The sequence below is a fragment of the Lissotriton vulgaris genome, chromosome 7, assembly GCF_964263255.1.
Source record: "Lissotriton vulgaris chromosome 7, aLisVul1.2, whole genome shotgun sequence".
In the NCBI taxonomy this organism is placed as follows: Eukaryota; Metazoa; Chordata; class Amphibia; order Caudata; family Salamandridae; genus Lissotriton; species Lissotriton vulgaris.
In genome coordinates, this window is record NC_141695.1 from 1,720,916,234 (window position 1) to 1,720,930,414 (window position 14,181).

The 14,181-nt window shown below is 46.6% G+C and overlaps 1 protein-coding gene across 1 annotated transcript in view; it reads right to left on the minus strand.

Annotated features, from left to right (window-relative positions):
* Positions 1 to 14,181, minus strand: part of ENO2 (enolase 2) — an 82,196-nt gene that overhangs the window by 53,433 nt on the left and 14,582 nt on the right. Inside the window, exon 2 of the mRNA XM_086932920.1 lies at positions 2,812 to 2,919. Within this exon, the coding sequence (XP_086789046.1) occupies positions 2,812 to 2,896 (85 nt within the window). The 5' untranslated portion in view covers positions 2,897 to 2,919. The remainder of the gene's footprint in view (positions 1 to 2,811; positions 2,920 to 14,181) is intronic.

Sequence of the window (14,181 nt, forward strand, 5' to 3'; positions counted from 1 at the left end):
TCAGTCCAACCAATCTCAGGTTGAATGAGGTGAAACAGAACCTAAAAGGCAAATACAGAAGAAAAATCTACTCACGAGTAGTAGTGATGTGGAAACTGTGTGGACTTTTACAGCATGGACATTTTGAGAATATTTCGTTCTTGGGAGGTGAACATTCGTAGCTGTGAAGAGTATGACAGTGTTTTGTGCGGCAGGAAATAGACTAGGGGGTTTATTTACAAGCCCCCTGTGCTGCCACTGCGTCACTTTTAATATGGGAAAAAGTAACGTAAAATGTAAATGTAAATTGATACTTGTATAGCGCACTACTCACCCGCAAGGGTCTCAAGGCGCTTGTACGAATACTGCTGTGGAGCCCGTCCTGGCTTTCCCTGTGAGGCGTCCACTCCTGGGCACCCCCAAGGTGGAGGCCAGGCAGCCCGCTGCGAGGGGCCGTTGTGGAGATTAAGCAAGCTATTGCCCAGAGTTGCAGAGTGGGACTCCATGATTGGAATAGGCACGAGGAGAGAATTATCAGGTCCGTGGAATTTTGAGCCCAAGACCCGCCGAGGCGGGGAATTGAACCCTGGTCCCGGGCTAGACCTCTGCATCAGGGCTGCTGCTCTAACCATTGAGCCACACTTCTCCACCGTACAGGTGGTCAAAGGGGCTTGCAATTAAACCCCTAGATTTCTAAGTGGAGTGTACGGTGCCAGGAAGGGGCACAGTGCTACAGATGCTGGGAAGTAACTCTGTTTTGGCAGATTCCTGCATAAGTGACTGGAGAGCTACCCAATGGAGACTGCCATTAATCATCAGCATGGCTAGTGGTACTTTGAAGCCATTGTAGGCAGGTACCATATAGCATCACCACAAATGGGCACAAGGGGCGCCAAATTTCAACAAATGGCCAGAAATAGCCATTTGTTAATTGAGAGAAGGAAGCACCTACACCCAATTGGGGCATATTTACAAGCCCCTATCGCCACCACAACATCACTTTTTAGGACGTTGTATTGGCGATAGAGGCTTCACCTTATTTACAAGGCAGCGTTAAGGTACTTAACGTGGCTTAGCACTGCCTTGTTAATTAGACACCCTTTCACGCTATACTTGGCGTGAAAGGGGAGGGCAATAGGTGTTGCTGTGGGCATTCCACTGCAACACCTATTGATTTTGGCGCTGCCCCCTATTTACAAGAGTGGCATGAATAGAAGGCAGCGTGAACCTGGTGAAACAAGGAGAAATGTTTAATTTCGCCTCGTTTTTGCTGGTTCCATGTGTGCTGCATTGTGCAACATACATAAAAACAGCAAAACACCATTGATTGTTTATGTGCAGAAAGGAGTCCCTTCCTGCACACAAACAATCATTAAAAAAATATGTGTTTTGCAATTTCTATGTGTGCTGTTGCAAAACCCCATTTAAAGATTGTTTATGTGCAGGAAGGGTGACCTTACTGTGCATAAACAATCTTCCCGTCAATGCAGACATCCTTGCACTGTGCATCAGTTGGTCCTAGGCTGCTAAATTTAGCACCAGCACAGGGGGAAACGCAGGGCTGCACCATATTGTTGTAAATATCAGAAGTGACGGAGCGCGTTGTTAAGCCAGGAATGCTAAAGCCTCACTCCGTCACTTCTTAGTAAATATGCCCCAATTGTGCTTGGATTTCAAAAATCTAGGCACATTCAAATCCTGGGCCAGACAGAAATGGGGATATAGAAGGCAAAACAGTAATATTAGACTGTTGTCAGCTTATGGGTGGTAAGAACAGCCAATTAGATGATGCTACCAGGGGAAGTGCTGCATAACAGAGAACAGACTGAAGGATAAACCCTTGTGGAATGGGAACAGGTGGCGACATAGAGGACCAAGATGCAGAGAAAAGGCATTCAATAATAGGATCTGAACCAGTTTAAGACGGATTCCGTAAATTTGTCAAAAGATAATATTGAGAGCAAAGAAGGGTGGTCAGCTTTTCTAACCATTGCAGATTGTTCCAGGAGGGTTGGGAGACCTGCATGTTTAACCAATAGGAGAACAGTCAGCATGCTCTCCCTGACTGATCGATTGATTGATTGGCTGTAGGGCAGATAATTATGAAGTATGGATATGATGAGGTTAGAGAGCAATTTAGGCAGAATAGAATCCAGGTTCCAGAGGGCTAAGGTAATGGTGTGTAGAGAAGTAAAAAAAGATGACTCCAAACTAGCGGGCATATTTACAAGCCCCCTTGAGGGCGGCGGGGTCAGAGGTGGGTTCAGCTTGGGGAGTCCTCATGCTGAGGTGCCAGGGTCTGGTCAGAGCGTAGGGCCTGTTTGGGTGTATGTAGCATTGAGGGGAGCACCTCCTCAAATTGAGGTGGGTATCTCAGCTGAGGGCGCAGGAGCGGGTCAGGGGAGACTCCTATTATCTCGAGTTGCCTATTGTGGGAATTTATTTTCGGGGTGCCCCTTGATCTGAGATAGGTTTGGGTCAGGGGGTTCTCACGTGGAGGGGCATCAGTTTGAGGTGCTATCAACTATAAGGCACAGGGAAGTTTGAGGAGAAGCTCAAACCTTGAATATGGGTGGTGTACATTTATTGGGGCTCACCTTGAGGTGGATATGCTCAGTTTGGGGAGCAGATCTCATCTGTAGGGTGAAATGCGATCACTTTGCAGTCTGTTGCCTTAAGGAGTGATAAAGGTATATCAGGCGGGCTCCCGCTTTGAGGGGAGGAGGGACAGGGTCCTTTCGGGGTACCCAGTTTTATGAGACTGCGATCAGTTTTGGTTGGTTTCACACAGGGAAGTGGGGAGGGGTCAAGAGTTAGTTTGAGGGTGCTCACCTTTTTCAGTGCACAGGTCCACCTCCACGGTGGGGTTGCCCCTCGAGTCCAATATTTCACGCGCATGAATCTTCTGGATGGACATTTTGGAAGCCGCGGGGGTTATTCCTGGTGGAGAGAGAGAGACAAACACACAGGAGGTTCAGCTTAGGGGAGAGAAGGCAGAACAGAAGAATCTCATCCCATTCTCACCAAACCACCAATCGTATCCAACCTTCACCACCCAAACCACTGCAACCCCATCGCCAATGCTTTGACCACTGAGGCAAGCCCCTCACTTTACTCACCCACCCTACTAATCCTGCCATCAGACCAGAAAACCAGCTCCACCCATGCCCAGGTCTTTGTGTGTAGAACTGTCCTGGACTGTGTTCCATGAAATGTTTTGTCTCAAATGGGCAGTGATGCTGTTGCCCCTGGTGACAGCAAGCACCTCGGGCAGGTCTGTAGTTGTTGTAACATGATTAAAATGACGCTTTTGTATGTTGTGTGGAATGTATTATCAGTCGAGATAGACGTTCGTGGGTGGGTTAGGAGGTGTTTAAATGGGGGGGGGGGGGGCGCCGTTATTTTCTCAAAATGTCAAATTAAGGTAAAGCCGGTGGGGTGCTAGTGGTACAACCTGGCCGGCGCTTGGATTGGGTGAGTTAAGGCCCTGGGCGCCACCTAGTGGTGATTCAGAATGATTGCAAAAGTCCCAGAATAAATCCAGGTTTTAATGTTTCAGAAGGATTGTACTACTGAATAGCAACACTCACAATATTGTGGCATACTAATATACTGATATCGAGGACCGAATAATGAGGAATAAAATATCGAAAGCTAAGTGCATATAGGGAAGTATAGATTTACTGTTCCTAACCCCACATCTACGTACCTTGAAGATATATACCTATGTCAGTTCATATTTGCAAAGTTAGCTATAGAAAATCTAGGCTTACCCGTCAATATTTTATTTTTGATATTCTGTCCTCGATACTCTGTCCCATTGATATTGTTAGATTCGATATTCAGGGGGCACACCTATTCAGAAGAGCTCCAGCTGGTAAAAATACATCTAGGCTGCTGTGACGAATCCGTGCCCAGTTTCTGGGGCACACCGCGTTGAAAGGCATGGTGTCCCCCCAAAAGAGGACTTGTAAAAAAGCATATGAGAAGCCGTCCATCACCTTGACAAACTGTTGACTCTGGGGCTGATTAAACATTATGTAAAGTTTATTTCCCACTTCCCCCACCAGGGGCAGCTCTAGGCTCATGGTGGCCCTGGGCGGGAAGAGTAGGTAGGGGTCCCCGGAAGAGGGGGTCCGTGTGGGGCGGAGCGAGAGGCCAGTGAAGAGGGGAGGGTTAGGGTGTTTGCAAGTGGAACAGAGCCGGAGGCCGCCAAATCCCTGCCAGGGGCCGCCACGCAAATATGTATCCATCCTCAGAGGATTATTATAATAAGGATATATAATGGCATGGTGGACCCTGGGGTATGGTGTCCCTGTGCAGGAGCACAGCTTGCACATGCCTAAGGCCGCCCCTGCCCCCACCCTCGTAAAGTGCGGAACACGTGCGGTTGGATGAGTGAGTTAGACCACAGACACAATATTTTAAATCATTCCTATGGAGAATAGTGTACAAGTTAAAGAACGGTCCATAAGCCATTGTTAATGATGCTAAACAAGCATTGGGAAAGCAACTAGATCTGGATTTTTGTCAGAAGAAGAGTTTGATAAGAAGCAATTGTATGTGTGTTGCCCCAACTGGTCTTGAAATCAACTCCCATCTAAAAGCAACATCTGGCTACAACATTATGAACGCCGCCATAGGGTCCTTTTGCTGAACAGGCTGCATTAGTGCAGTAAAGCTGAAACCTCAGAAACGAGTGTTACGAAAGGTAGTCAGAAGATGACATTTGCATTGTAAATAGTGAACTGAAACGTCGTAGAAGGCAAAATATTACATAGAAGATACTTTGACAAACTGCTGACGCATCGTAAGAAAGTGTTGGTTCATGCATGTGTTTGTGAGAAAAAAAAGGTTTAAACCCAGCGACATGTTAGCACAGCAGTAAAAGGAACGTTCACAATGTTGATTCGTGAATAGCACTGACTTATTGCATTGTGCACTTAGATATGGTTTATTACCCCTGACGAGGCATTGAAGTGGCTTTGCCAGTGCTTATTTTCTGACATGCACAAACACGCCTTTCTGCTTGTCCGGCTGTTTTTGCGCATTTCAATTGGGGTGACTCAGATTTGTCCTCTGTATTTTTCTTCCCCGGAAGTGTCCCTCAGGCTCCAGTGAATTACACTGTACGTCTTCACATCTAATTCTGCGGTTTGCTCCGTGTTGCGGTGTCGGCTAGGCACTATATCTAGTCTCTGGGCACTTACATTTGATCCCTGTTTCCCCAAGACACCTCCGGGTATTCGGGCGCTTTATAAATCCCAGTAACATTAACATTAACATTAACAAGGCTGGCTTTTCTGCACTTCTCGTGCTAGTGTTATGTGAAATTGTAGTTTGCTGTTTTCCCCTTTTTGCTTCCACCAATAGGCCGTGAAATGACTTTACTGGGCCTGTTTCAGGTTCCTGAAAAATCCTCTTATCTTACAAACCCCTAAGGCTTACGCTATGGCCCTCACCTCTCTTTTACACCTACTCCTACTCGAGCCTAATCCCAGGGTAGCGCACCAGGAACTCCACTCCCTCTTAACCCCTCCCATGCTCGTGACGGAACGGTTCAGTCACGGCCCGCTCGCCGCGCCTGCATGGCACGAATCCCGCGCCTGAGCTGACGTTCTAAAGAGCGGGCAGGGCCGTGACGGAACCGTTCCGTCACAAGCACAGCTCACCCGCGGGCTGTGACGGAGCACGGGACCGCCGCGTGGCCCCGCCTCCCCTTTAGCGCTGCGGCGGAATAGCCGCCGCAGCGAAGGGGTTAATATCCATATCCTATCTGCAGGACCTTCTTTGTTTTAAATTTAAAAGTGAGTTCATTGAAAATCTAATAACACATAAGATATGGAAAAAAATAATACAAATAATTATGCAAAGAATAACACTCAGCTAAACAATTTGTCTATGAAAAGAAAAACGATAAAACGGTATGAAATCTTCAGGCCCTTCTAACCCTTGATCCCATCGCCCCTGAACCCACCTCAGGGTCTTTTCTATATACCTAACTCTTAGCCTACCTGGGACATTCATTTCCCTCACATCTCTTGCTTAAGGAACAGAGAATATTTTTTTGAGACAGCGTGCACTTAGAGGATGCCCGAATGTAGAGAGAAAAAGCATTATTTGGATGTGAAGATAGTGCTATATTAGGTACTTTGATAGGCGCTAGAGTACGGTCAGCAGTCTGCCCATTTCTGGGGTACCACTACATCACCCCATCAGCAAGGAGAGCTGGTGGCGTCCGGTACGACAATCACTTTTGGCCCCCCAATGTGCCATGACCGCCTCCTCGGATTCTCTCCGTACCACCTGCAAAAGTACCCCTCATCTCTCCTATCATAAGATATCGCTAAACACAGCACCCCTCTGAAGTCACAGCGCCCCCTCCTCAGGTCAGCGCCCAGTGCGGCTGCACCAGTCGCACTGCCCCAAAGCCGGCCCTGCTGGTCGGCTCATGGAGTGGAAGCGTAAAGTAGCGGCTCGATGTAAGCATTGACAGGAGCCTCTGCGAATGCCGCAGCGGATGTCTACTGATGTTCAACCTCAAGCGCGGCTCACGGTATTAATTATAAATCAGAGTGGCATTCATTTAGGACGCCTCTGGTTTGATGTGCAGAAGATGGAGGGTGAGGAGAGCTTTCGCAGACAGCGCTAATTCACTGCATGCATTCCTGTGGTTGGAGATCCAGAAACTGAGGTAAGGAGGCTCCATATGAATTTATTAAAGTAACCCTGGGCTTAATACTAACAAGTACACAGCGTCATCAGCTACGCTACGCAGACTACGTGTACTACGTGAAGTTCAAAGTATACTACGTGAAGCTAATTGTAGTGCTGCTACGCAAACTACGCCCAGGCCTACAATAAAGCCTTTACTCTCAAAGGGCTGCTGATCAGACTTCCAGAAGCGTGCCCCGTTGTGAGACGGTGGGGCTGAGGGGTGGAACTGCAGAGTCTGTTTGTGCAACGGGAAGGGGTCCTTAAGGTAAGCCCCAGCCTTTTGTCTTTCTTGATCACACTTTCAGAGTTCAAAGTCCACACCTTTATGCAAGACTAAGGCATACAAGGAGCAGGCTCTTCCTAAACAAACAAGCACTTGCAATGCAAATAGGAGTGGCTTATAAATGAAAGTGTCTCTTTAGTCACTGATGAGTTTAGGTGCTCAATAAGACATCATACATCCATTCTGTCACTCATTAGAAGCAAAATAAAAAATAAATGAAAGGGGAATTATAAAAGGAGAAAAAGAAATGGCTCACCATCTCTTGCACTGAAGCCCACTTATTTTCAGATGAATGTGCACATGTGATCATAATGCCATCGCTCACAGATGAATAGAGCCAATGGCTTAAGTGGGCCGACTCATAGGCCCACGCTGGTTGCTGCCGCAGGTAGAAGCAGAATGTGAATGACACTGTAATAGACACATGGTAGAATAGGACTGATCTAAAGGCCCTCTGTATATGTATGTATAGATTTGAAGGAATTCGTTGTTTCTAGAGCCTGGTAGACAAATAAACCAGGTGAAACTGAGGTAGTTTCCATTGTGGAAATTGCACAAAATGCCCACAATTACTAGAAATTGTGCATTAATTTGCAAACTGATGGTATTTGACATAACTTTCTGCCAATGTACCAATCAGTGTATAGTTGCTGAAATTAGCTTCACATCACAAACAACTCAGGTGTTTTTTTATTGATCATAACGTTTCCCACAAGACATCCATTAGGAATGCAGTCATGAAATTATAAATAAACACAAAATCACAGTTGGCAAAACAATGTGCAACTCCTCTTATGAGGGCCTAACAAGGGTTCTAACAGTGTAAACTTTCTACGCCAAGGGTTTGTGAGGGGGGTATTGAACACCATGCCTACAGGGAAAATTATGAATTCACCTGGAACTAAACACCTGTCTACAGGCTTTAACACAGTGTAATAACAATACTATCTTAAAAGTCTACTGGCTTTACCCAACATTCACAACAAATAAATCAGCTCTACTGCTTCTGTCTTAACATTTCAGAATAAGCAGATCAACCAATGGCGTCGGATATAACATTTCCCAATAGACCAATGAGGCCCACAGCATTTATCTTTGGCTTTTCACCATAACCATCTTAGGCCTATTGTATTAAGCAAATGCATTCCCACGAGGCAATCTTCAGGTGAAGAGTGATAAAACTAAAAATAAGAACCCAATTACAGCCGGAAGAACAATCTTTAAATCCACTTAAGACGGCCAATGATAATCCTAGTACAAATCTTCTACCCAAGGGTTTGTCAGAGAGAGTCCATGTAATAAATATCTGTCTACAGTATCTACAGGTTTTAACCCCTTGCACGCTGTGCTAATTCTCCCGCTGTGCGGGCAAATTTAGAGTGTGGGCGGGATTCGGACGCCCCCCAGCCGTTCTCCGCTGCACACGCCCACCATCACGTGGGAGGCCGGTGGCCGTCCGCAGCACCGAAAGGGTTAATACAGTTTAATAACTACCACAATCAAAACCGTAAGGCTACTACCTTTGTTGTAACTTTTCAGAATAATCAGAGTAGATCTATGGCACCTAATGTAAAAAAAAATTCCCAATGAGCCAGTCAGACCTACAGCTTTAATCACTGGATTCACACCATAACCAGCTCAGCACATTAACAACCAAAATAAACTGTTTCCCACACCACTGAAGTTTTTTTGTTTAGAATGCCACTGTATGGGGACAGCCAGTATAATCACGCCCTGGACCAGAAACACAGGCCATTTAAAAGAACAATGTCATACTAGCTGCTTAATCTTACAGCTAAACAAAGTAGGAGCCACCTCACGTAAGCAACCACCACGACCTCTGACTAGTCCCCCTACAGTCAGGTTCTATGTTTGGAGCCTTAATTTACTTGTGAAAAGGAAAAATAAATTCTGGGGTGTGGGATTTTTTTTGTTTTGTTATTGTTTTGTCTTGAGTAGAGAGCTCCCCCTTTTTTCCTATTTCCCTCTTTGCTCCCCTTTGTTTAAGACCATAACCAGCTCAGGCCTACTGCTGGCGCATAAGCTTTCCGACATGGCAACCATCAGGCATATAGTCATAAAATTATAGATATGCAAGAATTGCCATTGGCAAAACAATATACAAACTCCTAAGAGAGGGCCCGATTAACAGAACTAACTTAAGACAAAATCCTAAACGTACTACTTTTGCTATTCACAGAAGGCGTTTAGTAGCAGTAAAGTTAGGATTTTGACTTAAGACAAACTTAAGACAGACTTAAGACAAACTTAAGACAAACTTAAGACAGACTTAAGACAAACTTAAGACAAAGTTAAGACAGACTTAAGACAGACTTTAGTTAGGATTTTGTCTTAGGTTTGTCTTAAGTCTGTCTTAAGTCAAATTTAAGACAAAATCCTAACTTTACTACTCCTAAATGCCTTCAGTGAATACAAAAAGTAGTAACTTTAGGATTTTATCTTAAGTTAGGTCTGTGAATCTGGCCCAACGTCGCCAAAGATGATCAAACAGAACATCTTCTACACCCAAGGTTTGTCAGGTGGTAGCCAAATCCCTCGACTACTACAATAAATCTATGTGAACCGATGTACCTCAGTACCTGTATACCGTCACAGTGTAAAAGCAATGACCACTTAAAGATCTACTGTATCAGCCATAATCTTTCCCAAAAGGCAATCATCATGTATACAGTCATTAAATTACAAATATGCACAAAACTACTTTTAGTAAAACAGTGTGCACCCCCCACTAAGAGGGCCCAACAAGGATTCTTAAAGGGCAAATCTTCTGCCCCCAGGACTTGTCAGAGGGGGTAACTAACACAAAAGGGATTGTCTACTATGGTAAATCACGAGATTCCATGTATTGAAATTCCGATCTACACGCTTTAATACATTGCAATAACAATTCACAGTTAAAGACATATTGGCTTTAACATAAGCGATTCACAATAAATCGGTTAGGCATACTGCTTTTCTTGTAACTTTTTCTAATAAACAGATCAAACATATTGGTAAGGACATATATTTCACAACGAACCTATCAAGCCTTCAGTCTTTATCATTGGCTTGTCACCATCAACATCTCAGACCTACTGTGTTGAGCTGAGGTTTTCCCAAAGAGAAACCCTCAGGTGAGCATCAATATTGCAAACATTTCCAAAATTACAGTTGGCAATACAATATACAGCAATTATGCAAAGGGTGATGGGAGGAATGCTTGCATTAAGTCTAACAACTGGCATTTGCTCGGCCATCATTCTTTTACCCACCATGCATCTCAGTTTGAACCTAACTATATGCAAATTAGTCTTGAACCTGCTCCAATAGGAACAGTTCAGCCCAGGCTGCCAGGCCAGGCCAGGTCCTCCCTGAACCAAAGACCAGTAGTGGTGCCTCCGTGAGGCAGAGTTTCACCCACCCTGCTGCCAGTGCAGCAAACATGAAAAATAAAACAGTAATACAATTATTTTATTTATCAGGCCAGCCTATGCCAAGTGTTGGGGCGTGGTCATCACTACTGATTGGCAGCAGGGGAGGAGGAATGGTGCACCCCTAAAGTTTAAAGTATGCATGTCAATTTGGCCAGGCATCTTGCAACGGCCAGCCTGACATGCGCACTTTAAACCTCTCCTGCCCAAGCTGTCTTAAACAGCTGGGTGGGGAGCAGACACAGGCCACCAGTGCCTGCAGGAGCATTGAGCCAGCCGGCTCCATCTTACCTGGCACTTCTCTCCTGCTGGTTCACGGCATGAGAGTAGCATCTGGATTGCTTAGGGGAGTTGGCTCAGAGACCCCTTACTACCGAACTTCGGGACCAGAGAGGACGGGAGTAGGTAAGTGCATTTTATTTTTTTCATTTATTGTACTTTTTATTTCTTTCTACACACTGCCAGGCAGTGTGAGGAACTCGCACTGCCTTCAGCCCCAACTCCTGAGCTCTTCATTTTGGCCCATTATAAGCACTGTTTGTAATAGACCACGAATAAGAGTTTTGGGTTGGCGCCTAAGGGCATTCCTGGAGTCCCCACCACTTTCTAAAGCAGTCAGCCGCCACTGTCCAAGACTGGTTTCACCCTAGATGGGGCTCATGTCTCGGCATACACTTGCCTCTTAGGGCAGTATATCAAAAATCCAAAAGGTTATGGAGGAATGCTTCTAATCTCTCCTAGCTATACTTGATGTTTCCACTTTGAGGTCATTCTCCATGTAAATTCTAGTCCTCGCCAGTTTGACTGAGTTTCATGCTACATTCCTTTCCCTTTGTGTGGGCTTGCCCTCAAGCCTGATGCTACCACCTGCACAGTGAAACAGGGCAGTTTATCCGCAGCAAAGTTTGCAATGTTTAAGGTCATGCCTACCAGACACTGCAAGCTGTCTGTTTCTAAAACACCTTTTGTGATCTGGCAACGAACTGACACAGACTTAAAGCCCGGCCATTGCACACCATTTGCCGGCTTTAATGTCTCATTCATTTGATTGCTTCTTTATCGACCTGGCCTGTCTTGTTCTTTTTGTGTTTGTATTCTCCCTACCCCCAAAACCCTGAGCATAGCCTCTTTACTTGTGTCCTTCCACTGCTCACTTTTAGGGAACTACTTTTCTGTATTACTTGAGTGCTCCATGAGAGTGCATGTGTTTTCCAGCTGTCACATTTGTGTGTGCTCCTCCTCCCTGTGCTTTGAGTTGCTTTCTCTCATCTGTTTGCTTCTTCTCCCAGACTCTGGTGCTCGCTCTCACCAGTGTGCTTCTCCTCCCCAATCTGGATGTTGTTGTTTCCCTCATGTGTTTCTCCGTCAGCCCTCTGTGTCGTTGCCTCCTTCGTCTTCTTCCCCTACATGTTGCTCTCCCCTCATGCTCTCAGTCGACCATTACATTGCCTTTCCACACTTTCTCCCCCACCTGCTCCTCTGTTGACCATCCACCACTACCACCATTTAAAAAAAAATAATAAGAATAATTGTGAGGGTCAAGCACAAAATTGTTGCTGGCCCACCCCGAAAGTGTTTTCCCACAAATATATATATATTTTTTTGATTGCTCTAAGTGGCCTCCATCATCTGAGCTTGATCAGTGAGAAATAAAAGAAAATGGCGCCTTTGTCATTCTGTAGGCACCGGTATGCATGATGACACATCCACACACCTATGGAAGGACTCCATCAGCAGTCCCGCCATTGATACTTTTTAATAATATATTAAACAGCTCCAGCAAAAAAACATTTTGTTTTACTAATGCTGTTCGGCATCACCAAAGGCAGTGGCAAAGTCAGTTGGTTCCAAAGGAGACACATAATGGCTTCGCCAAGGCTTGTTTTCTGTGAAATGCACAAGCACGCTTTTCTGTTTTTTTCTGCAGTTTTCCTGCATTTCAAAACGGGTGACTCATAGTTTTCCTCTGTAATTTTCTTCCACGGAAGTGTCCCTCACTCTCTAGTGAATCACACTGTAGGCAGCTGTGACCCGTGCAGGTAAGAGCAGTGGGGCCTGGTGGGGGGGGATTTCGACAGACGACGACGAGGGACCATTGTGTGGGCCACAGCTGGAGGTCTACCTTCCCGTCTGATTGTGTGCTTTGATTTGTGGCTGTATAGACAGACTCTATATCTAGTCTCTGGTCACCTGTATGTGATCCCTGTTTGCCCATGGCTGGCTTTTCTGCACTTCTTGTGCTAGTGTTATGTGGTATTGTAATTTGCTGTTTTGACCTTTCTGCTTCTACCATTAGGCTGTCAAATTACTTCACAGGGTCTGTTTTAGGTTCCTGAAAAATACTCCACTCTTACAATCCCATCAAGCCTACCACCAGGGCCATCCGACCCATCTAACACCCAGCCTACCACCAGAGCCATCCAACCATCTAACAGTCAGCCTACCACCAGGGCCATCCAACCCATGTAACTGCCAGCCTACCACCAGGGCCATCCAACCCATCTAACACCCAGCCTACCACCAGGGCCATCCAACCCATCTAACACCCAGCCTACCACCAGGGCCATCCAACCCATCTAACACCCAGCCTACCACCAGGGCCATCCAACCCATCTAACACCCAGCCTACCACCAGGGCCATCCAACCCATCTAACACCCAGCCTACCACCAGGGCCATCCAACCCATCTAACACCCAGCCTACCACCAGGGCCATCCAACCCATCTAACACCCAGCCTACCACCAGGGCCATCCAACCCATCTAACACCCAGCCTACCACCAGGGCCATCCAACCCATCTAACACCCAGCCTACCACCAGGGCCATCCAACCCATCTAACACCCAGCTCATCACCAGGAACGTCGAACCGATCTGACAGCCAGTCTACCACCAGGGCAGTCCAATCCAGGTAACACCCAGCCTACCACCAGGAATGACCAACCCATCTAGCACCAAGCATACCACCAGGTACAGCCAACACATCTAACACCCAGCCTACCACCAGGGCCATCCAACCCATCTAGCACCCAGCATACCACCAAGGACGTGCAACCCATCTAACACCCAGCCTACCACCAGAGCCATCCAACCCATCTAACACCCAGCCTACCACCAGAGCCATCCAACCATCTAACAGCCAGCCTACCACCAGGGCCATCCAACCCATGTAACTGCCAGCCTACCACCAGGGCCATCCAACCCATCTAACACCCAGCCTACCACCAGAGCCATCCAACCATCTAACAGCCAGCCTACCACCTGGGCCATCCAACCCATGTAACTGCCAGCCTACCACCAGGGCCATCCAACCCATCTAACACCCAGCCTACCACCAGGGCCATCCAACCCATCTAACACCCAGCTCATCACCAGGAACGTCGAACCGATCTGACAGCCAGTCTACCACCAGGGCAGTCCAATCCAGGTAACACCCAGCCTACCACCAGGAATGACCAACCCATCTAGCACCAAGCATACCACCAGGTACAGCCAACACATCTAACACCCAGCTTACCACCAGGGCCATCCAACCCATCTAGCACCCAGCATACCACCAAGGACGTGCAACCCATCTAACACCCAGCCTACCACCAGGTACAGCCAACACATCTAACACCCAGCCTACCACCAGGGGCGTCCAACGCATCTAACACCCAGCCTACCACCAAGGACTTGCAACTCATCTAACACCCAGCCTACCACAAGGTACAGCCAACCCATCTAGCGCCAAGCCTACCACCAGGAATGTCGAACCCATCTAACACCCAGCC